This window comes from Alligator mississippiensis, chromosome 13 (assembly GCF_030867095.1).
Source record: "Alligator mississippiensis isolate rAllMis1 chromosome 13, rAllMis1, whole genome shotgun sequence".
NCBI lineage: Eukaryota > Metazoa > Chordata > Crocodylia > Alligatoridae > Alligator > Alligator mississippiensis.
Window position 1 is genome coordinate 18,825,681 of NC_081836.1, and position 26,949 is coordinate 18,852,629.

General features: G+C 41.7%; 1 protein-coding gene across 1 annotated transcript in view; it reads left to right on the top strand.

The window, feature by feature from the left end:
• The window catches only part of CAMTA1 (calmodulin binding transcription activator 1), a 1,290,304-nt gene that overhangs the window by 31,752 nt on the left and 1,231,603 nt on the right, over positions 1–26,949 (top strand). The window contains exon 2 of the mRNA XM_059716189.1: positions 6,482–6,600. Within this exon, the coding sequence (XP_059572172.1) occupies positions 6,482–6,600 (119 nt within the window). The remainder of the gene's footprint in view (positions 1–6,481; positions 6,601–26,949) is intronic.

The following is a 26,949-nucleotide window of genomic DNA, read 5'->3' on the forward strand; positions in this document are numbered from 1 at the left end:
AAATGGCTATTGGGGTTGAAAGATAAGTCTAGGGTCTCATTAGCATCCTTACTGTGAAAATATCCCATGTTCAGACATGCAGTTAGTACTGTTCAGAAGTCCTGGACAGTACCCCTTCCAGCTAGTGGAACTCCTGCATGTCATGAAAGGTGAAATGCTTCAGGCAGAGTGTACTTCTGACATACATACTCTATAGGGCATGCGCTAAAGCAGTGAGGACCAACCTTTTTGGCAGGCATGCCACAAATTAAGTCCTGTGCTGTGCCAATTCCTTTTCCCTGTCTGATCATTTGCTCTGCTTTCTGTTCCCTTCTCCTTCCCCTATCAGCTGCATGCCACACGCAGGCTGCCCATGCCAGTTTTGGCACTTACACTGCAGGTTGGCCACCCCTGCTCTAAAGGATCTGTGGATTGGAGTCAAGAACACGAGTCCCATGAAATGCTTTGGAAAATTCAACCATTAAATACCTAAACAAGAGCTTAGAAAACCTTAGAAAAATTTAGGCTATGATGTTTGACACTTTGGGTCTGTGGCTGTTTAATAAAGTTAGTGAGTTTTGTAATGTATAGACAATTGAAATAGCTGTTTGTTGTTGCGTCGGTTATACTTTGAAGGCCAAGATAAGTGTATGTGACTTTCATTAACGTTAGTATGAATTATTATATTGAAGGATGCTTCTGCCCCATTGAACATCATAAGGGTTATCACAAGGGACAGTTGTTTCTCTTGTGTTGCTGTTATCGTAGTGTCATCTCTTCAGAATAGCTAACGGTATCGGGTAGAGTAAGTTTTTGTCTTTGTATTCATAGGATAACAAATAGCATTACCCTATCCTTATTAAAGAAACTTACTTCTTGGCATAGATTGTCTTATGCCATCAATTTCATGTTAACCTATCACAGTTTTCACTGTTAGTAGAATGGGTGAAATTTCTATTACTAATCAAATATGAAGGATTTTTTCATTATGTGGGAGCTGCTGTGATTAGAACTGCTGTCTGGCTTTTGCTAATGTGAGGCAGTTTTTCCTTGATGTCTTGCTCAAAGGGTGTTCCCTTTAGATCATAGGATAATATAAATATTATGACTGAAGAATGCCAAGAGGTGAGCTCATCTAGCAGATGAATATTGAGCTCTGGAGAGAGAAGAGAGACTTTTTGTTAAAACTGGTAAAATTGAAAAGAGATGTGGCCCTCCCAGGGACCAAGCATGAAACACTTCTTGGTGACAGAAAACACCATGTCACTAGAGTGTGAACACCCCCCCCCCCCCCCAATGCCTCTCACAAGATTACTTATTTAGGACCAACTGTCTGTCTTCCACCTTGTGGAGTGCCCCCTTGATGGCCCAGCTTGACACAAACTGGTCCACATTTTGTTGCAGTGAAGTGTCCAAATTTAAATGTGACACGTGCCTAGACCAAGGAGTGGAAAGGTTGGAGGGCATCATTGTAGCTGGTCCCTGCAAGCTGATTTTTGCAGTTTTTCAGAGTTACCATCTTGACATGACCCAGCAGCAGGAAACTGGCCAGGCAGATTATGCTCCCTCTGGCCTCTCAGTACAGGATAGAGAAGATGTACAACATCTCAGAGAATTCAAAGTCCAGCATGCCCAGAAATGTGGGTTTTCTGGAAAATTCTGAATTGGAAAAATTTCCAATGCCCTAAATAGAGCGTGATCTGATTTAGCATGTTTATTTGACTTACATTTAGTAAACAAAACTAAAAAAGTACCCCCATGTTAATTTTATGTCGCAATAGCCACAAGTATTTGAACTAAAATACTTGGTTGGGAAAAATTTAAATACAGCATGTTCAATGTGTTTTAAATGTTATAGTCAAACAAATTCAAAGATTTGTGTGGAAAGAAATTATTTATGTTGGAATACTTGTAAAAATGTAAAGACAATGCAAAATAACATGTACTTCCCTTAAAGGTTTCCCTCATCAACCACAGGGGTTAGGTTCCTGAAAGTTCGTGGTTGGCAAAACCAGCAGGGCTGGGGGGAACAGGGGTTGTTGGGGGGGACAGGGGGGAAGGGAGAGGCATGAGCAGGGCCATGGAGGTCATGGGGGGTATTTTCAGCCATGGTTGGTGAGGGAAACCTGTACATTGTTTTTTTTAAATTTAAGAAAAAAAATTAAGGCACTGAACTATTGACACACTACTTCTAGCACACCCAAAGAACTGCATGATATGCCGTGGTTGTCCACTCATCTACTTCAACAGAGTTTAACTCTCTTCCACTGAGGTCATTGCGGCACCTCCCGTTTCGCTGTCACTATTTATATAAACATTGGAACTACTTATTAGTTCCATTTCAGAATCAGATTGAGGCAAATCTGTTTCAGAACTACTCAAACCATATTCTCTTTTGCTAAAGGATGGTTTTATCAATGAGTCTATGGGCAAGGGCACCTTATCGCACAGCATCTTCTTCACTAGTTATGCTTCTGACTGATTCTCCAGAAGCAAGAGATTTTGAGAAATAGAAACAAGCTTAGCAGTGCTTTCATTTGGTTTTGCTTTGACCTGCACAGCCAATTAGGTGAATTCATAACTTGATTTTTAGCTTGGATTATTATGTGAGTGTATTTACCCTCCAGTTTACAAATCAATAAAACATATATGTACTCTCTCACATACTTCCTAGGGATAATCACCTGAAAAACATTAATTACAACTTTGAAACTGCCAAGCTTGCCTAATATTGTATTGACATCCATTCATTGTTACTAATGACTATTATGAAACAGTGAATTTTTAGAAATGGAAAAGTTCCCACGGAAAAATAAAGCACTGGAAAATTTTCTGCCCCACATCTCTGAGCATGCCAAAGAGAGAAGGAGAAAGAGCACATTTGTATCTTACTGAAAGTGACAGGGGTACAGGTTGTAACTGTGTTGGTCTAAGGACATAGGCAGACAAGGTTCTTTGGGTAAAGAACCTTACTGAAAGTGATGCACTTTCTTTTCTGTTTGATATTAGTTGGTTAAACTTGCCATTCAGAAAGATTAAATCTGCATTGGAGGTCATCAAATTTTGCATTCATCTCATGTAACAGCATAATTATTAGTAGGTCTAGACCAACTAGACCTTATCCTCAAGTGGGCTTTTTATTTAAAAAATAAAACACTGAAAACCTGCATGGTCAGGCAAGATGCCAACTCTTTTTTTCCATGCTTACTTTACCTCCGCTTCCAGCACTGTATGTATTCAGTAAATATTTCTGCTCTATGTTTGGGGAAAACCCAAACTTATATAATAGAAGGGTGAAAATAACTTTTATTTCACTTGTAAATCAGGTCAATATTAGACAGCAGCTGCTGAAGTTAAATGTTTTTCAAATCTTCATGTTCTGATAATTTGCTCTGAGGAAATTTTCAAGAGTTGGCTGAAGGATTTCTTTGCACCTTTGAGATTCAGCAATTCTTAAGAGAGAAACACTGGAGAAGTTCTAGCAGTCTGAGAGCCAGCATGCACCAATATTTAAATAAAGATAATAGAATGATCTGGGTAATTATAGGCTTGTCAGTCTGACACTGATCTTAGGCAAAATAATGGAATGGTTTATACAGGATTCACTGAATTAATGGAGGGGTAATCTAATGCCAATTAATGTGCATTCCTAGAAAACAGTTTGAGTAGATACAATCTGATACTGCTTTTGATAAGATTACAGTTTTAGATTGTAAATGTAACAGTACTGATGTCATATATGTTGCCTTCTCTGAAGTGTTTTCATTTGGTTCTATATGATAGTTAAAACATTGTGAAAGAAGAAACTTTCATGGTACAAAAATTAACACGGCACACATTAAATGGATTCTTTTTAACCATTTCTCCAACTCTTAATTGTGAATGTCCATGTAGTGTCCATGTTTCTAGGGGGTTCTACAGTAGTTAGTTCTTGGCCACATGATACTTAGCATTTTATCAATAACCTGAAAGAAAATGTATAATGATTACTGATAGTATTCAGACTACATAGAGATCTATGGCAGTTATAAATCACAGGTTACTGATACACAGCATTTTAGATGGCTTGGTCAAGTGGGTATGCCCAATGTCAAGTTATAGATCCCGAAACAAAGAATGCAGGCCTTACTTGCAGGAAGGAGCACTCTAGTCTAGGAAGCAGTGTCTAGATATATGTATAGCAGCAGATAGCAGTATACAGATGTGTTTTGACACTATCATTCTTCCTTGCCCTTTATAGTCAGTGTCCTTTTAGAACATTGATGTTCAACCCCATTAGACTCAAGGCACCCCTTAGACTAAAAGCATCCCAGCTCTCAGCTTTTATAGATTTTTTTTTTTTTGCCTACAGAAAAATAATAGAGCAATTCTTCTATGGCAAAGAATTGGAAAGACAACTTTAGGTTTAAATATTTTTGACACTATGAATTCCTTTTGAAATCTCTGGTTTTATGTTGTGATCTAGCAAATTGTCCTTCAAGAATGACAGCGGGGCGTGGGCAGGGATGGAGCCCTACATCTGGGCCCCCAACCCCCCACTCTGGGTCTGGCCATGCTTTCTTCCCTGCCCCCCCCCGCTCTGGGGTCCAGGTCCATTCAACTCTCACCTCCATGCCACGGCTCTGGGTCTGGCCTTGCTCCATCCCCACCCCCTTCCCCACTGCTTTGGGTGCAGCCCCGCTCCACCCTGCTGCTCCAGGTCCAGCCCTGCTCCACCCCCCTGGTCTGTGTCCACCTTCCTCCCTCCCTGCCCACCGCCTCCCCCTCCCTGCTGGCTGTTCTGGGCGGCATGGGGGCAGTGGGGAGTCACTGTGATCCCCCCCCCCCCCCCGCCCTCTCAGTGGTGGGAGGCAGGGAGGAAGCCCTGATGCTAGGGCAGTCAGGGTGTGTTCACTGCTGCTGCAAACTTCCCTGGCAGTGGTGCAAATGTGGGCATGCCGAGCCCAGACCATGCAGCTAATTGCCGTCCGCTCTCTCAGTGGTGCATGTGCAGTTGCCCAAAAGTGTTACAGACAGACAGACTAGGCCTTTTATTATATTAGACTAGCCAATTGCATGTCAAGAATGACAGGGGGAAGTGGGTTGCGAGGGGAGCCCCATTCCTACCCCCACCCCCTATCCAGGCCTGCTCCCCCCTTTCTTCCTGCTGCTTGGGGTCTGGGCCTGCTCCCTGCCTCCCCTCTGCACCAGCGGGGGGAGGGGAGAAGCAGGCTCGGGGCTGATGTGGGGTGGGGCAGGAGTGGGCCCAGGCCCAAGGAGGGGAGGCCTTGTCCCTCCCATTCCATCCCATGTCCCTGCCATCATGACAGTGCTCCACTGCCCTGCCACCTCCTGTTTGAATGCTTATTCGGACTCTGATTGGCTGTTTCACTTGGCTAATCAGAGCATGAATAAATTGTTATGAACAGACAGATTGAGGCTTTTATAATATTAGAATTGTGTGTTTGTGTTTGTACACCTAGCAGTGTTTATATTGCGTGACACCCTGTGGCACCCTTAAAAGGATGTCGTGGTACCCCAGGACGCGGTGGGACCCTGGTTGAGAATTACTGCTTTAGAAAATGAACATGAGGTGTGTAAATGGATGTAATGGATTCCTTTTATTGTCCAGATCATGTTGCTTGTGTGCTGTATCCTACTGTCCTGTTTTTCGCTTGGGGATTTCTATCAGAATGTTGTCTCTGAATTTGAAGCCCCCATGTACCACTGACTGTTCTAGTTACTGGAAAAAAGGATAATTCAGTTTCCTTTTGTTTTCTCATGCTGCTTGAGTGATTGAAGATAGAAGGGTTTCCATCACTTCACTCCCAGTTGACAGGGTATTTTGATTAAACTGTATGCACCTTCCCAAGTTGTAGCAGATGAGAAGTGACCTGATTCTGATGAGGTTGTACTGCTTTAGAGAGCTCCCAGTAGCTTCAGAGAAACCTGACTGACCTTGAGTTTTTCATTTTTCATCTTGGCAAAGCAGTGGTAGCAGCTGCAGAGGCACTGGACCGATCTCTAGGCCTAGGCCAGTTCTGCAATAGGATAAGTTTGCTTGTAAGGTTCTATATTAAAAGACGCTCCTAGTGTAGACAGTTTATACAAGCAGAAAATGGCTTTTACCAGTATAGCTTATACTGATATCCTGAGTGAAATAAACTATGCCAGCAAAAGCAGTTTTTTGCTGGTATAAAATGTTTCAAGAAAAAATTATGCCCCAAGCACAATTGCTGTTAGTAATAAATATTCCAAGATAGACGTGGCCTTAAAAAGCTAGCACTATGTCTGTTTGTATTCAGTGCACATTCAGAAGGAGGTAGATACTTTAAAAATGAAAGCTTAAATTCAGCAGAAGTGATGATGATTGTTTTCCTTTGACCACTTGACATGAAGAAAGATAGCTGCTCTTTGGTAGCATGTCAGTCAGTAGAATTTCAAGTTCTGCATAAACTGACTCTTAACAAAAGCCCTTTTCCTGAGATTACATGCATCATAAGTATTCTTTTCTCTTTTCTAGATGATCATGGGAACAGCAATGGCAGTCATGTAAAAATCTTTTTACCGAAAAAGCTGCTTGAATGTCTACCAAAATGTTCAAGTTTACCAAAAGAGAGGCACCGTTGGAACACTAATGAGGTAGCTTAATCTTTTTTATTAATACAGAGTATTTTTCTTGATGTGAATTGGTTCATTCCTTTGTTTGGGAGCACATTACCTTAGGTATCTAAGGGAAAGTGTGTCACTTATCTTGAGCAGCTTGTTGTTTTACAGAATAAAATGAGATTAAAAAATGTAGACTGAGCTTTGGATTGTATTGTTTCAAAATGAAAGATGGGCAAGCTGACTAATATAGTAGGAGTCTGTATTGCTGTCAGAGGCATAGTAAACTCTATATATGTATTCTTTAAATGTTCTTACTGTTGTCAAGAATTAATGAAGGTATGGTTTTGATATTACACTGTGTTAAAATTGAAAATGCCTTACTATTAAAATACCTTACGATAGACTTCCTAACAGTCAAATGATATTTATCCCTCCTTGAAAAATAGACTTCTGTTTGGATACACCCTAGATTTTTGCGGAATTTTTGAGAGATCTTTGGTAAGAGCACAGTATCTGGAGGATCAAGCGTCTCGGACTTGGAAGCCAATTCTGAAAACAAATGAGGATGCTATTTTGAGTCTGTTTATATAATTTCCATCAACCATAACAGTGTTTTGGGATTAGTCAAAACAAGATAAATTAAAATTTTTATTTTTAAAATTCAATTGTTTATAGATACAACCTGAAGCTTAGAGCACAGTTTATTTATATGCCTGAAACTTTTTTTCAAACTTTTTAGGCAGTCAGGATACAAGTTTATACTTTAGGATCCACAGCATAATTTTAGGCTTGTATAGAATTGTTTGTTCAAAAAATGCTTTTGTCATATTTGTATGAACTCTCTCATTCTAAGAAATAATAAACTAGAAAAATATTTCACTAGATGAAGTAATTTAAGTATTTGCCTGTTACAAGCTAATTGTTCTTATTCCCATAACAGTTAGTTATAAAATCTATATAAAATCTACTGACATTGTTTTATGATAGAAGATGGCCCTTCAAGCACAAAAAATACTAACTCAGTTTGTAAAAATCTGGCAAGTGATTTGTCAAAAATATCACTTTTTTATTACAGAGTTAAATTCATACTTGTCCATTTTAATTCACAAAATATGGTATGTGATATGATACGATACATGATGCGGGCTTGGTGCGTCTTCTAAAAAAACTGTTGTCAGAAATTTCAGATAATTCTAGAATAGTACTTGGTATTATGTTTAGACTTTTTTATCTTAGTAATTTGAACTAGACTATAAATCTGAAACTTGGCCATTTTCCCCTTATACAGTAAAAGCTTTGTTATCTGGCATGAGTGGTGTAAGGCAGGTGCCAGTTATCTAAAAATTCTGGTTATCTGAGAGTTGTATGGAAAACAGTGTCATACTTGTAGTGCAAATACTTGATGCGCATGCACATGCCTGATAAACTTGGCAAAGATTCCAGTTGCTAAAGTAAGGATTTATTTTGGGGGTTATTGGAAATTCCAGTTAATAGAGTATTCTGGTTAGTTAAATTCTGGTTAACACAGCTTTTACTATCAAATTAGTTTTCTGATGTGATCATATTTGTAATAATAGCAGTATGCATGAACTAGTAACAATTCCAAGCAGTTTAAAAATGTGTTTTTTAGACCAGGATTTCTGAAGAACTGCTCTTAACACACCTTGAAATCTTAAACATAGTTTAATTAGTTCAACCACTTTTTAGTGGTTCTTTTAGTGTTGAAATTAAGTAGTTTTTGCATTATTTGAATTGCACGCACATGTGGCCTGTAAACTCTTTCGCAGTGTTTTAGAATTCCTCTATCCATAAATAAAGGAGGTCTGACAGTTGTCAAGTTTAAGGGGGAATGATTGTGCATATGGGATAGATAGAAGATTGAGAGAGTATTATTTTGCTTTTTGTTTTGATAAGTTTTTAATAGCGTAGGAAGACAATGGAAATGTATTGCAAGTATACTGTTTGGCATGTCAGTCACACTGTAGACAGTGGACATGAAACCATATTTGTTGAAAGCTTTGTTAGTGTTAGTTGCAGTACTTTGGAAGTAGTTATACTGAAACTAACTTTATTGGCAAATATTTTAGCTGTTATTTATTGTAAGTAATGAAGATCAGCTTCCTGGCGATGATTCTTGAATCAGTTTACCTTGCTCTTCTTGCACATGGACTTTGCCATGGTTAACCATGCTGTTTTGCTTTTGAAAAGTTTATTACATTAGGCCGTTACTGTGATATAGGAATGACGCTCTAGACAGCATGCAACCGAAACAGTCTGCCTTCTGAAAGAAGCTGTTTTTTCCTCTTTGTTATATATTCTGCTGGGTGCAATGAATTTATAGTGGAGAGCATCTGGGGCCACTTCTACATGTGACAGGGGTCTGGTCCCCCAAATTGAAACGGTGGGTTTTTAATTGCAATAATTAAAAACACACTGTTTCAAATTAGAGGCTTCTGTTACAGTGAGGGGGTGCCACCACCGCAGAAGAAAGGACCGGGGCCCTCCGCAGCTCAGGGGCTGCTCAGCCCAGTCAGTTTCCCCCCCCACAGCTGAGGAAGACATGGGCAAGCTCGGTGAGGGGGGCGGGGGGGAAAAAAAGGATTGGGTCCCTTGCCACTTCTGCCTTCAGGCCACCTCTCCTGCGGTGGGGTGGGGGCAAGCTGTCAAAGGCTGCAACATTACAAATAGCTATGTTGTTAATTAAACTACATGTGGGCGTGGTTTAGTTTACAATGTAGGAAACTCATTTAAATTGTAAAAAACCTCCACACATGTACAGCGTGATGAAATTAAACCACAAAAACGGTCAGTATTCGTCACGTGTACAAACTCCCTGGATGGCTAGAGTGTGTTGGCCTTGTCCTGTCTCAGGACTGGAGAACAGACTCCTTTGCCTAGATCAACTCTGTTGATGGAAAATTTTCCTGAGCAGATTGCTGCCTTAGTATAGGTGCAGATGTGCAAAGTTATCTTTGCTTGTTATCAGAGCCTACAGTTTGTGTTGTATCCTCTTCTCCACAGTTGTAATGCTTTATTATGATTTAAATAAATATTGGTATTTGTCTGAATCCAATATGTATTTCTTGTGTAGGATTAACTAATTTGATACTTATATTTTAATCAATAACTCATAAAATTAGAGGTAAGTGAACATTTTGATTCTATAAAGACTTAACTAGAAATTCCTGTAATCCATGTTCCAGGAATTTGCATCTCTGTTGTATTCTTGTAGAAATATTTTGGGGTTAGTTTACTTACTGTAGTGATCTAAGCACTGCTCCTTAATGTTAATTCAGTTGGTAGAGATGAACAGGTTTTTTGTTTTTCTCTTTTTTTAAGAAAAATTCTGTGTACACAGTGTTAGCAAATTTGATTTTTTCTGAGGTAAGCGAAAGTTCAACAGAGGCAACTGAGCCCTGTTTCAGTCATGGGTAAGCTGGTCCTATTTAGCTTCCATTTTTTATTAAATTTGGGTATAGGGACTGTTAACACAGAACAACTGAGGTGCTGCAAATTCCTGCCCTTGCTCCCAAGTCAGGAGCAGATTGACTTGATAGGAAGGGAGGATTTTGCTTGAAGGACTTTAATCAAGGACTAGAAAAGACATTTGTGGTAGAATTTTTTTTATAGTAGTGCATTACATTTCAGTGACATGCACTTGGCATTGTTTATTACTTACTTTGAACCAGTGAGTGAGGCTTGGACATATTTCTAATTAAAAAAAGAAAAATTTGCTAAAAAGATATGTGTATTATTTTATAGGGCTTGTGAAAAGATTTGGAACTATGCAGAAACTTGAAACTATGTAGCGCAAACTATGTAGGGCATTGTGAGAGAGTTGCAGAAATGTACTGTTTGTGATCAACAAATCTTTGACACTATTAGCTATCTAATTCAGTTTGGACTCTGACTGCCTAGGTCCACCTTTTAGGGTTGCTTTTTTGTCAATTTTTGTGGAAACATTTCAGTGAAATTGAAATATGCTTTATATACCAATAACTTCCTGGTCTTAAAATTTCCCAGATTTCAAGGTGGGTAGTGGAGCAACATGGACATGTCTGATCTGGAATAGGGACTATGCTGTAGATCCTGTGAAGTTTGAAGACTTGCCATTATTAGGTGATTAGAACAGAGGTTTGGGAAACGTTTGTTTTCCCCTCTACCAGTGGCTCTCTGTGATTTTTTTTTGGGAAAGTTCCTTAATCTCTTCTGTATTATTCCTCACTTGTAAAATGGTATGAAATACTTCACACGGGATTGAGGATTATATGTCCCTAGTTCAGGGAGAATACCCTTTGAAAACTGTAGTTAGACTTTACACGAAGTAAAATAATGCTTTACGTAGTAAGAGAAATGTGGCCTTTTAAAATGCCCACAGCTTTTTATTGAGATATTTGCTTTCAGTCAGTTGATGCGCATTTAACTAAAATGTTTGATGGAAATATGTTTCCTTATCAAAATGTCATCTCTTTTAAAATGAAGTTAATGGTGTTTTTATATTTTACTTTGAAGAAGGTATTCCTTGTAAATTTTATTTTTTTTTACTAGAGTTTATAAAATCATAGGATCAGCTAAGCTGTTTAATTATGGTTTCATAATTTTTTATTGAGATTCTTGTGACACTTTATGTACTTTGATTTTTGGGAAGCTGAGTGGAATTTCACATAACTTTGCAGATAACACCATCGTACTTTATTTCTAGAAAATAATTATTTAAAAGTAGACTTTGGATACCAGTGTGTTGCATCGTTAGTACGCATGCAGTGAACACAGTTGCGTTCTTTTTTTGCCATCCAATGGATTAGTGGCTTCTCTTCACACTGGCAATTTTTTACATGCTGTTTCAAGTTTTGATAGCCACTCCACAGTTGTGATAGAGACTCATTTTCTGCTCAGATACCCTTACATATAAATGTTGGACGTAAAGTATTAAATAAGCCTTTTGTTTTGATATCACTGTTTATCTCTCTCCCCAGTTTCTGTAGAAAGGAAACAGACCCAGCTATCACAATTGACAGTCTTGCTTTATATGATAATTAACTGTCTTGGTAGGGGGAAAGAGTAAAGGTTAGTTGAAGCGAGCCGAAAGCAGTGGTGGTTACTTTTGCTGTTGGGAGTCCAGACCTGTTTCCTTAAAGATGAAAGAAGACAACTGCACGAAAGAGAGAAAAGAACAGCAAATAGAGACAGTGCTTTCTGATGCTGACTCTTACTTCTGGGCTTGCTGCTAGAGAAGGGCACAGAACGAGAAATGGTTTACAGCAGTGTTGCAGATGAATTCGTGGCTAGTTCATTATTATAAAGAAAACAGAAGACAAAAAGTCAGAGGGGAAGGAGAAGACATAAGCATGAGAAAATAAAAGGTAATGTAAAGGTGAAGCTGAGTGCAGGAATGCAGACATGTCCCAGGTGCTTTCAGGATTTATCTGGAACCAGTGGGGTTGGAAGCATTGTCTGGGAACCTTCTTGTGTTTGGTCTGGATCTCAGGATTTGGATGATAAAGACGAGACAGTGTCACAGTGGAGTCATGATGGTGAAGCTTCTTTCAGTACACCAGTTCTACTTGGCACTGGTATCAAATTATGGACATAAAAAGGAATGATGGGCACAGTAGCTCTTCTCATTTTGTTGGTTTACCTGGCTTAATTTCCAGCACCCTTGCTTTGGCATCTTAATTTGTGGTTCCACAGTCTTGCTGTGCCAAATGTGATCTTATTCTTGCTGGATACATATTAGTAGATATTTGTTTGGACTAATTCAGTCTTTGAATCTTTTTAACTCTTTTACTTTCTTATATTGGCAGTTTGCAAAGTCAAGCCAGGCTCTTGTTGCTTTGAAATAACTGAAGAGTATAAACTGTTATAAAATCCACCCAAACCTAACATGTCTTCTGAATTTTTTAAAGCCCAGCATAGATTAACAGCTTCTGAAATGCCATTTCCATGATTGCCTTGTAATTTATTTTGAAATTCACATATTTTTCAAAACTTAGGGGGCAGTCCGGAGGGTGGTGAGGAGTTGCAGGGTAAAGGAAATAGCATTTCTTAATTGCATGTTGGGCTCTGCTTAAGTACATTCTGACTTGAATTTAACTGTTTTACATGGGTTATTCCATTTATTTATTTATTTTTGTTTGAGAAGTTCATTTACATGACTTTCACAATCCTTCATTAGTCTTACCTCATCGAGAACATTTGTCAGTTAAATGGGAACTTTCATGGTGGGAGAGCGTTTCATAGAATTCCCCTGAGAGATACCTAACGATACCTAACACCATTTTTCTTTATCAGTATTTGAAATCTAAGATTTTTTTTGGCTTTCTGCATACATTTCAGTTTTATGTTAATGTAATGAATATAATGTGAAAAACAAAACAACCCCCTCCCTTGTAGTTTATATTTTGGGCCACTATTTATAGGAGTAAGAGTGTGGATTGTTCAACTGTAGTTAAAGGAAAACAAATTGAGAGAGCATCCAAATATGCTGAGTATATTGTGTTGTTGCACACATGCCTAATCTTTGAAAAAGAGGGCGATGATGAATGCTGGTTTTCAGTGACTTGCAACTGTATGTTGTGGACTCGGCAGTTATTGAAAATGCTTGTTTAAGTGATAAGTCCTTTTGGGCAGGGACTGTTTTGTTAGTAACTCAAGGTGCTTTGTATATTTTTAGACAGTAAAATAATAGTAGATAGGGCTGGCTACCTCTTCTCTGTAACAAACACTTAAAAACCCTGGGACTGCTTCACCATTGTTTGATTATGCAACTAAAAGTCTGTTTTTGTAGGTCCTTTTTTAAGTTCCCTTTTAGTGCTCTAGGGATTTGTTTTTGTTTTGTTTTTTTTAAACGATACGTTCATTTTTTCCATTTAACATTAAAATATTTACCTGAATCTTTCTAAAGAGCAGCAGAGCATACTGAGAGCTTGGAGACTTACAGGAGAGATGTTAAGGACCAACATTGATTGGAAAATGATTATCATTTAAACAGCATAACACAGGTCTGCAGTAAAAGGGAAGAAACTCAGGTATGCAATTAGCTTTCTGTTACTGAGAGTGAAACCCTTTGTGAAACTCCTGAAAGCCTTTGGAAATCAGCAGCAGGAAGGCAATTGACCAGATTAAGTACTCTTGCTGCCATGGGCTTGTTTATTAAAAAAACAGTTAAGTACTGCTGAAGAACTCTCCAGCATTGGATGTTCTTTGAATTTTTCAATGATCTTTATTCATGTTTATGTTAAAAACATCTCTAAATAAAGTAATTCTTAATGTGCAAGCACCTCACAAATAGCTATTTATTTTAAGGTTAGCATAGTTTCTGTGGGATTTTGTAATATTCTCTTTCCAATTAGTCAGAGTCCCTCTTGATACGTGTTTTGCCACAGTAACTTAAACTGCTACTGTATTTACTTGAATATAAGACAAGGAAAGCTCCTTGTTTTACATTTGCGTATAAGGAAACCTCATTAAATACATAATCTATCATTAAACTGCTGCAAACATCACTAAATGGGGTCCCAGTTTACCCAGAATCCCTTTGTCATACCTTCTCTCAGCCTGTCACACATGGTTAATGTGGCCCTGCCCTCCATGAGGTGGAGCTAGAGGAGCCCAGTACTCATCACATGAGTATGTGGTTCCAGTCATGAGTGGGGGTGCACAGATCCTTTGTAGGGAGTATCTGGAGTATACTGAGCCATATTGAGCAGTGCTGTGCTGTTGGGTCACCATACCTTGAAACACTGTAGACTCTGCTGGAGCCCAGCCCATTGTTATATGGTAAATCGTGATCTTTTTGCCTGTGGACTAATATTATGCATAATATTATATATAAGTGTAAGTCGCTTCTCGGCCTTTTGACTCAGATCAAGCATCAACAGGGGAAGCACCGTGTATCTGGGTCCATGAAGGCAGTTTTCCTTAGCCGTATCTGGGGATAACTGTTCTTCTGGTGTGGTTTAGTACCCACCAAAGTGTTGGGGCTTAAAGCCCACTTTATGGAAATGGGAGGCTCCTCCCTAGCTTGCTTCTGCAGCCATATGGCTGAGGACAGGTGAAATTTGAGGACATCCGAACCCCAAGCCTCCAGACTTGGGCCTGTGTGTAGGATGCCTACCAAAAGACTTTGGAAATATCTGAAGCCCCAGCTTGGGCTGGAGGATTTTTGCTGGTTGTAGGGCCACTTATGGTTCTGGACTGACTCATGGATTTGGACTTGATTTGGCTTGGAACACAAATTTCTTTTAAAAAAATAAAAATTAAATGTAAGTAGGTACAGAAGTGCTGCTTAAAAGTGTGTTTATGGAGTACTTTTGCTAAACCTTACAGCAGTTCCAAAAAAAGGTGAAATGCATCACATCTGGATGAATTAAGTCTATGGGTACTCATAGTAATTAGCCTATATGCAAGTTATGGGCACATTTATTTGGAAGTTGGTAGGTGTGTCTACACTTGCACTTTAATGCACAGTAACTTATTTTGCTGCACATTAAAGTGTCACATCAAAAACCATGTGGATATGCTAATGCTTAGTAAAAACAGGCTACTGCACATTAAGTGTCACTAAAAAAGTGTGCGCTTTTACTACTACGCATTAGGGCAGCCTAATGCACATTTATTTAGTACCTCACATAAGAGGTACTAAATTCAGTGCACAGTAACAAAAGTGCATTAATGAGCGTGTAGTTGCACCCAGTGTTCTCAGATTTGCCCCTTACTTTCATGTACTTAGCGAGAGCAAGGTCTGACAGCAAGGAGGAGATGTTGTAGGGGGCAGAGACCATGGTTACCACCTGACCCCTCCTCTCCCACTCCAATTTATTTTCCCTGCTGTAGCAATGTAATAGGGACTAATTCAAGGCAAACCTCCAGGAAGTAGATTCTATACCTGGAAAATGACCACAAATTGATCAACTTTCCATATATAGAATCTAATTATTGGGGGGGGGTCATCTTATATTCAGGGTCATCTTTTATTTGAGTAAATACCATATTTAGCTGCCTCTTCTGTGTCACAAAAACATTAGTGAGGAAGATCCATGGGAAAAATTGCTTGGGGCATCAGGACAGTAAAGAAGACTCATTATTTGTGTCAATATAAGCAGCACAAGTCTGTCTCTGGCTTCATGTTTTTAATAAAAACTTATGAAAGCCCACTCCCATAGGAGTGTTAGCAAGAGTCAGTTACAGTTCTGCATGGTAGTACTTCCCGGGGCAAGGCATAAAGCCCAGGAGAGGAGGGTTTGTTGACAGCATGTGCTGTGTTTGAAGGTGGAAACATCTTTGAGGGGGTGACACAAGGTGGGGTTTAATCAAGATGCTAAAACCATTTGAAAAGTAAAAGTACTTTTCATAGCATCTACAATAATTATGGAGATATATTTTATAAAACTCAATCACTCCCTTTTAAATTGCACTTAATGGAGAGCACAAAGTAACTTAGATTATTTTTACTTGTTAGGCAAGCCTCTTTGGTTAGGTATGATATCTTTTGTTAGACCAACTGAGTAGTTGGGGGGGAAAAAGTTCTTTGCAAGCTTTTGGGCACAAGCACCCTTCTTCAAACATAGGGAGTCTCTGCTGTTCTGAGATCTCCAACGAATGAGAGAAGCTAAAAGTGCGTCAGTGAGAATGTAAATAGATGGAAATTAGGAAAACAAAGGGTAGAGAAGGGAAGGGGAGAGGGAAGCAAGGGGAAAATAATGCCATAGCTAAGTAAGGGAGACTCTACTGTAGTTCAGTTCTTGAAGGCAGCTAAGAGTCAGTCTGTGAAAAAGTAAATAGCTGGAAATTAGGAAGACAAAGGGTAGAAAAGGAGGGGAGGGAAGGAAGGGTGGGGGGGAGGTGTAAATGTTAAGGTCAGGCAGGTACTTGGTGAATCAGATGTCAGGCAGGTTGTAACGTGTAATAAATCCAATGTCTATATTGAGTCTGTGATTTTTTGTATCTAGTAGATTTATGAAGTGAAGTTTGTAGGCTTGTCTACAACAGGTGTTTTATAAGTTACCTTTGAGGATTAGAACTTAATGTGAAAATAGCAAGTTAGGTACTGCAGTAACCCTTTACATAGTTGTACAACAGGCAAAAGTAATGCAGGATTGGAAAAACTCGTATAAGTTTGTATAAGTATAAAACTTGCATCAGCTTTGTAATTTCCTGAGGATAATGAGAATATCCAACTTTGACTAACTGCTAACTAATTACGTGATAAAGTGTAATGCACTTGGGTCTGGAACAACAAGGGCTGTGCTTCTGGTTGGCATCTGGACTCTATCCCTCAGGGTAGGGTGGGAGGGAGGGAGGCTACCCTACCCTACCCCCATCCCAGAGAAGCACTTCCAGTGTGACGCCAGCACTTCTGCCAGTGCCAGGATTGGCCTCTGGGGAATGCCGCCGCGCGCCCTCCCCCCCCCCGCATCTCTGGATGTCTGAGCCTTGACTTGCTTCGGGGCATGCTGGGAAACTCTGCCCTTCCCTGCTTTTTTCTGGAGTGGTTTTTTTGGTACCTGGAAATCCAGGTATCAAATTCAGAGCCCACACTGCAAACATGCAGCACAGGGAACATTTTTTCCTTCTCAGTGTGCCTCTTGCAGCATCTCAAACTGGTTTAAACGTGCATGTTCGTCTGGATGCATCCTTATGATCTGTCATGTCAATGTGTCTTGACAACCCTTTGAATTCAGAGAGCAAAAACTCCAAGTTCACCCTAAAGAAACAAAACAATCATGTTCTTGGATTCTTAGTAGAGAGAACTTATACAGCAAAGCATCTAGCCTCTCTCACCCTGGCTTCAGGTAAGAGTAACCCAGAAGGTCAATTTGAAAGTAAACACAGGGAGACAACTGAAAAGAATGGAAACCAAGCTTGGGGAGAGAAGCAGGTCAAGTCTTCAAAAGGAAGTCAGTCACAGTCTAGCTAGCAGAGACATTTGTAAGCACCTTAAAATATTATCCTAATTCTAAAACTACTTTGAAGCCCATGTCTGCCATATGGTTGCAGTTACGGGTCCATGAAATACAGAGGAGTTGAAAAGCAGGTCACTGATCTGTTTCTTAGGGCCCCAGACTTATTGTCCAAAGGGATATGAGAGGCACTACTTCTAAAAGCTTTTGCCCTCATGGATCATTTGGCAGATGGGGTGTCAATCTCTTGTTAACTCACAAATTTAGTAAGCCTTGATGTTTGAGCTGCTTCTTTCAGGTGTAATCTGGCACCAGCACAGAGAATTAGCCCCATAGAAAAGAGCTCAAAATTAAGGAAGAAAACAGGGTTATGTAGCTGATGCTAGAGGAGACCAATTCTTCAGGATCCAATTATGGCTGAGACTTCACAGGAGGACAGTTCCTAGTTTGCCGTGACTCAGATACCTCATGTAAGGGGCAGGGGAGAGAAGCTACATAAATAAGAAGACTCTCTGTTAACAAACATGAAAATGAAGAATCATTCAGACTTAGATTCTAGAATACAGCCTGCCTTCAAAGAGAACAACACAAAGTTTAGTTATTTTAAACAAATTTTTCAGCTTTCAAAGAGTCTCAGAAACATCAGCACTGTAATTAGCTATTTTCTGGTTAATAATTCCTTTAAAAGACTTCCTAAATTATAGTATCTCCTACACACAAAGATGCTTATCTAATGTTTATATTCTCTATTTTGATAATCTACAATAAACAGTTGTTGAGAGATTTTTATGAAAAAAACTTAACTAGAATAATATTGTGTGTAGGTCACTGGTAAATGGATACAATTTATTTTAACAATATGGAACAATTCCTTTACTAGGTTAAAGATACCTAAAGAATTATTTTCCTATTCAAATATAATGATATTGCTTTGCTCTACTTTAGTTTAAGAGATAATATTTTTCCTGCTCTTACTTAAAAAGTGAGTAGCTGAATGTCAAAATAATATTATTTTACCTTGTATACAAATCATAACTTTTAAAAAGTTAGCTCTTTACCGCCTACCCCTGCAGTGCAGTCAGACTAGGAGGGGCTAAGTAGCAGCCACAAAAGATTACAGAACCCAGTGGCCAACGATAATTCTCCTTTGTTAGAAGCTAACCATTTGTAAAATTTGCAGAACTTCTTTTAAGTATTGGGATTGGCTTGCCAACAAAATTAGTGATTCTAAATGAATAGCAGGGAACATCTGATTGTTGCAAAATCTCCCTCCATTCCTTACTACTTTTTCCTTTTGGGGTTTTTGACTGCATATGGTTACCAATTACCTGATAACCATACCTATTCATAGCCACTGGAGGGGCACAGCAGGCTTTTGAAGGAATTTGTGTTTGACATTGAAGATGCCTGTAGATTTTGTGTTTGGGGCACAAGCTCAGACTTATCTGCTTTCTTCTTGCACAAATGCAACTAGAGCTGACTGGAAATGTCCTGAACAATATCCTGATGAAGAAAACAGCTTTCAAAAACTTTTCAATTCAACTAAAAATATTTAGTATTCAACCAGGAATAAACGAGTGCAGAATATGTCATTTTGCTATACGTATGCTAAAACGTTCTGATTATCATAAAAAGTTAAGGTTGGAAGGGACCTCAAGAGATCATCTATTCCAACCCCCTGCTCAAAGCAGGACCATCCCTAACTAGATCATTCCAGCTAGGGCTTTGTCAAGATGGCCCTTAAAAAGCTCCAAGGATGGAGATTCCACCTTCTCTCTAGGTAACCTGTTACAGTGCTTCACCGCCCTCTGAGAAGGTTTTTCCTAATATCCAACCTAAATGTTGCTTGCTGCAACTAGAGACCATTGCTCCTTGTTTTCTTATATGTCACCACTGAGAACAGTAGTTCCATCCTCTTTGGACCCAACCTTCAGGTAGTTAAAGGCATGGGTGACTGGTGCCTCCTGACTCTGGGGGGGGGCACCAGCTGCTGATTGCCGACGGGGAGGGTATCATAGTACTTGGGGTCGGAAGGGACCTAAACAGATCATCAGGTCCGACCCCCTGCCTCAGACAGGGATGGGTGCCGGGATCAAATCGCCCCAGCCAAGTATCTGTCCAGCCTCCTGTTGAAGGTAGGAAAGAGTAGCACCTCACTTGGGAGCCCATTCTAGAGCTTGGCAGCCCTAACTGTAAAGTAATGTCTCCTGATGTCCAGCCTGAACCTTCTCTCTAACAATTTGTAGCCGTTAGTAGTTTTAGAATTAGGATAATATTTTAAGGTGCTTACAAATGTCTCTGCTAGCTAGACTGTGACTGACTTCCTTTTGAAGACTTGACCTGCTTCTCTCCCCAAGCTTGGTTTCCATTCTTTTCAGTTGTCTCCCTGTGTTTACTTTCAAATTGACCTTCTGGGTTACTCTTACCTCAGCCAGGGTGAGAGAGGTTAGATGCTTTGCTGTATAAGTTTTCTCTACTAAGAATCCAAGAACGTGATTGTTTTTGTTTCTTTAGGGTGAACTTGAAGCTTTTGCCCTCTGAATTCAAAGGGTTGTCAAGACACATTGACATGACAGATCATAAGGGTGCGTCCAGACGAATACGCACATTTGAACCAGTTTTGAGATGCTGCAAGAGGCACACTGAGAAGGAAAAAATGTTCCCTGTGCTGCACATTTGCAGTGTGGGCTCTGAATTTGATACCTGAATTTCCAGGTACCAAAAAAACCCACCCCAGAAAAAAGCAGGGAAAGGCACGGTTCCCCAGCATGTCCTGAGGCAAACCAAGGCTCAGACATCCAGAGATGCTCTGGCATCTGACCAGAGCATCTCCATGGTGACCCTTCTTCCTTAGCATGCTGCATTTGCATGTTGGGGGGGGGCGGCAAGCAGGAGCGGTGCAAGGCTGTTACATGACCCGGGAGCTGTCCCTGGTAAGTAGGGACTGGGGGTGTTGGGGATTGTGTGTGTGTGTGTGTGTGTGGGGGGGGGTGCTATGGATGTGTGGAGGGACTGTGGTTGTGGGGAGGTTGTGAGGGGTGCTGGTTGGGGGGCGTGGGTCCCCCGCAGGGTCCACAGACACCCCACAGCAGCGGCCCACAGGGCCCACTGTGGCCAGAGCCTACCACAGTGTGGCCCTGGCCACCTCAGACTCAGCACTGCTTGTCATAGGGCCAGCCTGGCATGGCATGGCATGGCATGAGGCCATGTGCTTTTGGGCAGGACCAGGCTGCTTGGGCCGTCACCCAGGGCCTGGCGCTGCTCGCAAGGAACACACGTCGCACCAGGCTGGGTCCTGCCTCCATGGACCTGGACTCGCAACAAGCAGAACAGGCGGCACTGGGTCTGAGGTGTATGGGGTCGCACTGTGGGAGGGCTCTGGCAGCAGAAGAGACAGGCAGTCCCACCACACCATCCAACCCCAACAGGGTGCAGTTTCAAGTCTTACCCAGGACCAAAGGAACTTCCTCCATCCCCATAGTTCCTACCCTAAACTCTAGGGGTTCCAGGATCTGCTCTCCTCAGGCTGTGCGATGTTGCTCTTCTAGCTCTCTAGATGTAACTCCTAGTTCAGGTCCTAGGACCTGGGCTTAAACCTTGGATAACCAGTCCTCATCCAATCTGGGGGGGCCCCTTTGTGGCCATGCGGACCACCTAATTGGGCCTAACCGCACCTGCTGGCTGCTCCACAGCCTGCTCAAGTCCCTTGAAGTGGTGGGCCCCAAAGGGGCCATGCCCCTCTGCTGTATGATGGTTAGTAGGGTTTGGGGTTTTCTGGTTCCTGCGGAAAAACGAGGCTTTTCCTCTTTGAAGGAGAAAAATGAGGTTTTGCCCTTGAAGGCTGTTTGTCTTCAATGAACTGCTTTGGAGTTGAGTTGGAGGTCGTGGGGGGATGGCTGCTCCATGGTACCACCTGAGGACCTTCCCCTTCCCCATGCTCTGCCCCACATACCCTTTCATCCCACTGCTGGGGTACTCAAGTCACTGGAGTCCAAGGAAGGGGGCCCGGCCTCCTCCCCTTGCTCCTGGCTGCACCTGCATGTGGTGCTGGGTGGCCAGGGAAGGAGCCGCCTTTGCACTTCTGGCCTGGCAGGTGGTTGCTGCCTGCCTCCACAGTGCCTGGCAGCTTGGATGAAACAGGCTTGAGCCTGAGTGTGGCTCCTGGCAGGGTTGCATGGCTCATCTTGCTTGGCTCTTATCTTTTTGCCAGCCGGGGTCAGAGCCAGGGCCGCTCTGCCATTGGAGGCCTCGAACCTGCTCTGCAGGTCACCCAGGGGGATGTTGTTGAAGCACTTGATTCTGCAGTGCCCACCGGGGGGTGAAGGGGGGGAGGTGTTCTCTATGGCTACCTTTGCCCTGGCGCTAGCTGGTGGCACTGTGTCCATGGCTGCTCTGATTTGCTGGCTGGCTTGGAATTCACTCCTCTTGGCCATGACCTGCCACTGCCCTGCTCCTTTCCTCCTCCTGCAGGAGCCATGGAGGGGTAGCAGCTGGAGCTGGAGCTGGGTAGGCTCGCTTCCCCTCAGGTGCCTGCAAGTTCCTGTCCTGACAGGCACCAGTAGAGCCATATGGGCCTCTTGCATCGCTAGACTCCCATCACTGCTGGAGGAGCTTCATGGAGCCCTTCTGGATCAGGAACTTGGCTAGCTTCAGCATGCTCTGCAAAGGCAACATCCAGCAGGGTCAGGACATGCAGAACCATTGTGGGAAGTGGCCCCCATGAAGGCATCCTGCACTAGGCAAAAAGGGCCCTGCCTGGGCCCCAAGCTTGTTGGGGCTCTAGAGATCAGATTGAACGGGGACACACTTGGCCCCTTGTTTAACAGCTGCATAGGTGCTAGAAGCGTCAGAGCACCCCTGGCTTAAGTGACTCCCCAAGGAAAGAAAAGGCCTGGGCTGCAGGAAACGGGGGCAGGAAAAGGCACTACTTCACAGTCAGGGCGGCTAGCATCTGGAACCAACTTCCAAGGGAAGTGGTGATGGCTTCTACCCTGGAGGTCTTTAAGAGGAGGCTTGACGTCTACCTGGCTGGGGTCATTTGAGCCTGGTTTTCTCTCCTGCCCAGGGCAGGGGGTCGGACTTGATGATATACAAGGTCCCTTCCGACCCTACTTCTATGAATCTATAAAAAAGCTTGTTCTCTATCACTTCTGTACATGCAACACAGGCCGGCCAACAAGCTGTTATGTGGAAACCCCCGTATTATTGAGAGCTGGAAAGAGCAGCATGAATAACCCCAGTGCTCAAAACAGATTCTTCAATCCCAAGGATTGGAGCACTTCCAGCATTTCCTGGACTGGAACAATTTACTGTAAATGCTTCTGCTTGAAATGACATAAGAGCAGCATTTTTCTTGTGGTGAACCTGCTGCGAATGGCCCCCCCCTGTTACCAGGTATGTTAGTCAGGGCTTGGACTCTGACTTTTGTACATGCCACAAAGCAGCAGGGAGGACAGCTGCAATTGGACCCACATCCTGATGCAGTGGGGGAGCTGGTACTGGGAGGGAGCAAGGTGGAGGTATGTAGGGGCTGTGGGTTAGGAGTGTGGGGTGCTGGGGGGGCTGTGGCTTGGGATTGAGGGGCACTGGCATATCAGGGCTGCTTAGTGTCATATAGCAGCCTGGGGGACAGCTGCAGTTGGATCCACGTCCTGGTGAGCGAAGGGGGCAGGGGGAGATTTGATTTTCCATGATAAGAAAAACCAAAATCAAATCCCAAAATTTATAGGTATTTAGAATTTATTTTATTGTAATTATTAAGGCTTTAAGATTGTGAAATATATCAATAAAACAGTGTTCAACTGATACATACACACACACACACACACACACACACACACACACACAGGTGTTTCACTTTAATCATGGAAAGATGTGGATTTTTTTTTTATCAGAGAATTTTGGATTTTTTTAATAGAGAAAACCAGGAATCCTGATTAGTCACCCCCTTGCATGTCTTTGATGTATACTTAAATTCTGTAACTTTTTAAAATAAGGCCAGCCTGCCTTGATTTTCTTTTTTTCTCACGTGCTAGTTTGGTAAGGTTTTGAGATTCAGCTGTTTGTCACCCCATGTATTTGGGGAAGCCTCCAAGCAAAAAAGAAGGACTTTTAATTCTTTCAGGTTTTTGGTTGCAAAGGTGGTTCCCTGTTTCAACCAAAGAGATTCTTTTCCTTGAGGATGAAGCTTGATAACTTTGTGAAATTCCCAAATTCACAAGAGGAGTCCATATTCTATATTTCTGAGCCCCCCTTTGCACAATTCAGTTTTACATGTGAGAAACAAAATGTCCTTTTCATGCTGTATAATATGAGAAGCTCTTGAATGTTCTCTTAGAAATACAGAAAAAAAATATTAATACAGTTAAAATCCTTAGGGTCTGGTCTGAAAATTCTTACCTAGCAAGCGTTCTTCAACTCACTGTATGTGTGTGATTATAGCATTCATGAATGAATTGCAAGTTCTAGATATTTTTTCTTATCAGCATCTTCCTGTGCCACTTTGGAGCTGACTTTTTGAAGCTTCTCATTGAATTGCGTTACATCTAGAAACTGACAACTAACTTTGTGGCATACCATATGAGTACAGTAAAAGTGTAAAAGACTATTCCTGTTGGACAACGTCTCTCTCACACCACCAGCTGAAAATCCGCAAACATACAACCTAGTTCTGCAGCACCTTCATTGAAGTATTCCTATCAGGGAATTAACAATATTTGCTTGCTGATAGGCAGTTGACTTCTGTCAACAAGTCTTCTTAACACCGTACGTAGTAGTAGACTTCCCTTCAAAATAGTATTCCAGGTAGAAAGGCATGTTGGAGAAGATCAACATTATATCTGCTAAGACCAAGCAGCAAAAGGTCTCTCTAATGTAAGAATTTGAGGATGCAGTGATTATTAAAACAGTTTCTTAGGGTTGTTGTACACCTCCCCAGGAGGGCCGGGTGTACCTATTCCCCAGATCTTCTCCTTGCTGCCTTTCTTTTCTGAGCTGCCTGTCAGTGCCTCGCCCACCATGCCTTGGTGGGATAAACTAACATGAACTTGGCCTCGTAGGGCACCAGGTCCATGTCTGGTTGGAGTTACCCAAACTCTGCTCAAGTTTGCTCTAGCTTCACCAGTTAGTTCTGGGCCCACTGTTCAGGACCACAGGCTTCTGTCACAGCAGGATGTGCTCCTGACACAGGATTGGCAACGATGGGTCGCGTTGTCCCCTTTACTACCTCAGTCGGCCCTTTCAGGATTGGCCTACAGTAAGTCTCTCATCACACTCGTTCCCATTGGTCAACACCGGTTTCACATCCACCATGCTGGATATATCATTCTGTTTCTACAGGCTGCTCTTTGAGTGCAGGAGTTTTTGGGTACTGCCCTTGCCCTCCTTTCCATGGCCTCTGTCCCTTCAGCCACTACCTGATCCACCAAGTTGAGGACCTCTGTCCAGGCGTCAGCTCGACTACTAACACAAAATCTCCTTCCTGCAGATTGGTTTCATCCTCAGCTGTTCTTCCTCTAGGACAAACACTAAAAAGTAAATAAGGCTTGAAACTTATCTGCCTCTCTGCAGTTTTTCCTCATCCAGCCAGTATCCAAGCCTGCCCACTGCAGTCTGTGGCTTACTCTCTTCTCCCACGCCCACCCCTCAGCCTTCCTTCCTAGAGGCTCTCCCCTGTTCCTCCTTGGGGCCAGGCTCACATATAGTGAATGTGGGTTGCCTGATCCTGGTACTTCTGCCCTGGGTCCTCCAGGGCTGTCTGCCCCCATACCTGGTGTCCTTTTTTCCTTGGCTTCTGCATTCACTGGCATGCTGTGATAAGCATTCCTCAGCTAAGAATGGATGCATGTGTGTGGTGGGGGAGTGGGCTGGAGGGGGAGAGCTAATGAAGAAAGGCAGGGCTGGAGGGAAAAGCATGCCAGGTCCTGGACAGATAAAGGGGCTGCCCTGGGCACCCATTTCCTCTAGTAATGGGGAAAGGGACCCCATTACAGTTGCGTATACAGAAAGGAAATTTCTAATTAAGTATAGAACTTAAAATTATGTTATTTGCAAATTATCAAGAATAATTGGGATCTATAGATCAAAATAATTTACATATACATCCTGGTTGGAGTCGCACTATTTAATACTGGGGTGCTTGCTTTCTTAGCCATTGTTCCACTGCATCCCTAATAGCAAAAACTGCTGAGATGCTGTTTACAAGGGTTAAGGAAAGGTGCATCTCAGGAAAGGACATATTCTATCATTTTTGAATCCCTGGTTAATTAAATATTAAATTTTCCATTATGTTTAGTTCCCTGCTCTACCAGTAACCAACAGATCTTTAAATGCTACACAATATCATTCTGACAATTAGAAAAAATATTAAGGAAAAACTTAGAAATCACAGTAAAGGAAAAAAGGTTTTATGGATGCACTAAAAAAGCCTCTTAGATTCTCAGTAAGAATCTGGGTAAAACATGCTTGCTTATATGACTGAATATAGCCCAATGGGATCTTTTTTATTGCATTTTAAAGATAATAAGTGAAAGAGATTGAATCTTTCTTTGAACTGAAGCATTTCAAGCAGGATTATTATTAGGGACCTACTCAAATCTCAGTGTTGTATATTTTGTGGAAACCACAAAATCAGGCGATCTCCATGAAATCCGCTGAGGCGGGGGGGGAGGACTTACTAAAAATAAAATGCTGGCTCTCCATCATTTTGTCTCCACACTTGCCACTGATTGGCTGAGGGTTCCCAACCCTGTCCACCAATAAGCAGTTCAGACTGGGGCCATAGGATGGACAGCCCTCTCCACCAAACAGCGGCGGGGGATGGGGCCACCAGGATCTCCTTGCCCAATTGGAGGCATTGGGCAGGAGGGGATTTGGGGGGGACGCACCACAATAAGCCCTTGAAAATAGCAGCTGACCCCATGATCTGCCTGTGAATTCAGCTGGCCACCACAAGTTGGGTAGATCCCTAATTATTATGTCTTGCCTTTGAAAAAACATAGAGATATCATCATAATTTTTCTGTGCTATACTAAATTTTTCCAACAGTTTGATACTAACTTTGCTTGCTCTGTGTTTCTCAGTCATGTTTATGTAATTAGCAAATGTTTTGAGCAAGCTTAATGATTTCATAGAATTGAAAGGTTATTGTTCTTGGTGATTTTTAAATAGAAGCGTTAATAATTGATATGCAGCACGTACTCTAATGAAGGAAGAATTATGTAGGAAAAACTATTCTGATTTACCCTTCCCTTTCTAGTTCTTTGCTCATTGCAATCATTTTATGGTGATAGAACTTTAAACTCAACCGTTTCTTATAACTGTGTGGGGCTAAGATATTGGAAGGCAGGGTATATATTGCAAGACACCTTTACAGACTAACTAAATAAGATATAAACAGAGAGGGCACAAGCTTTTGTGCGCTGAAGCTCAGTTCATAAGATACTGGAAAACTGTGACCAAATTGAACATTATAAAGTTTGAC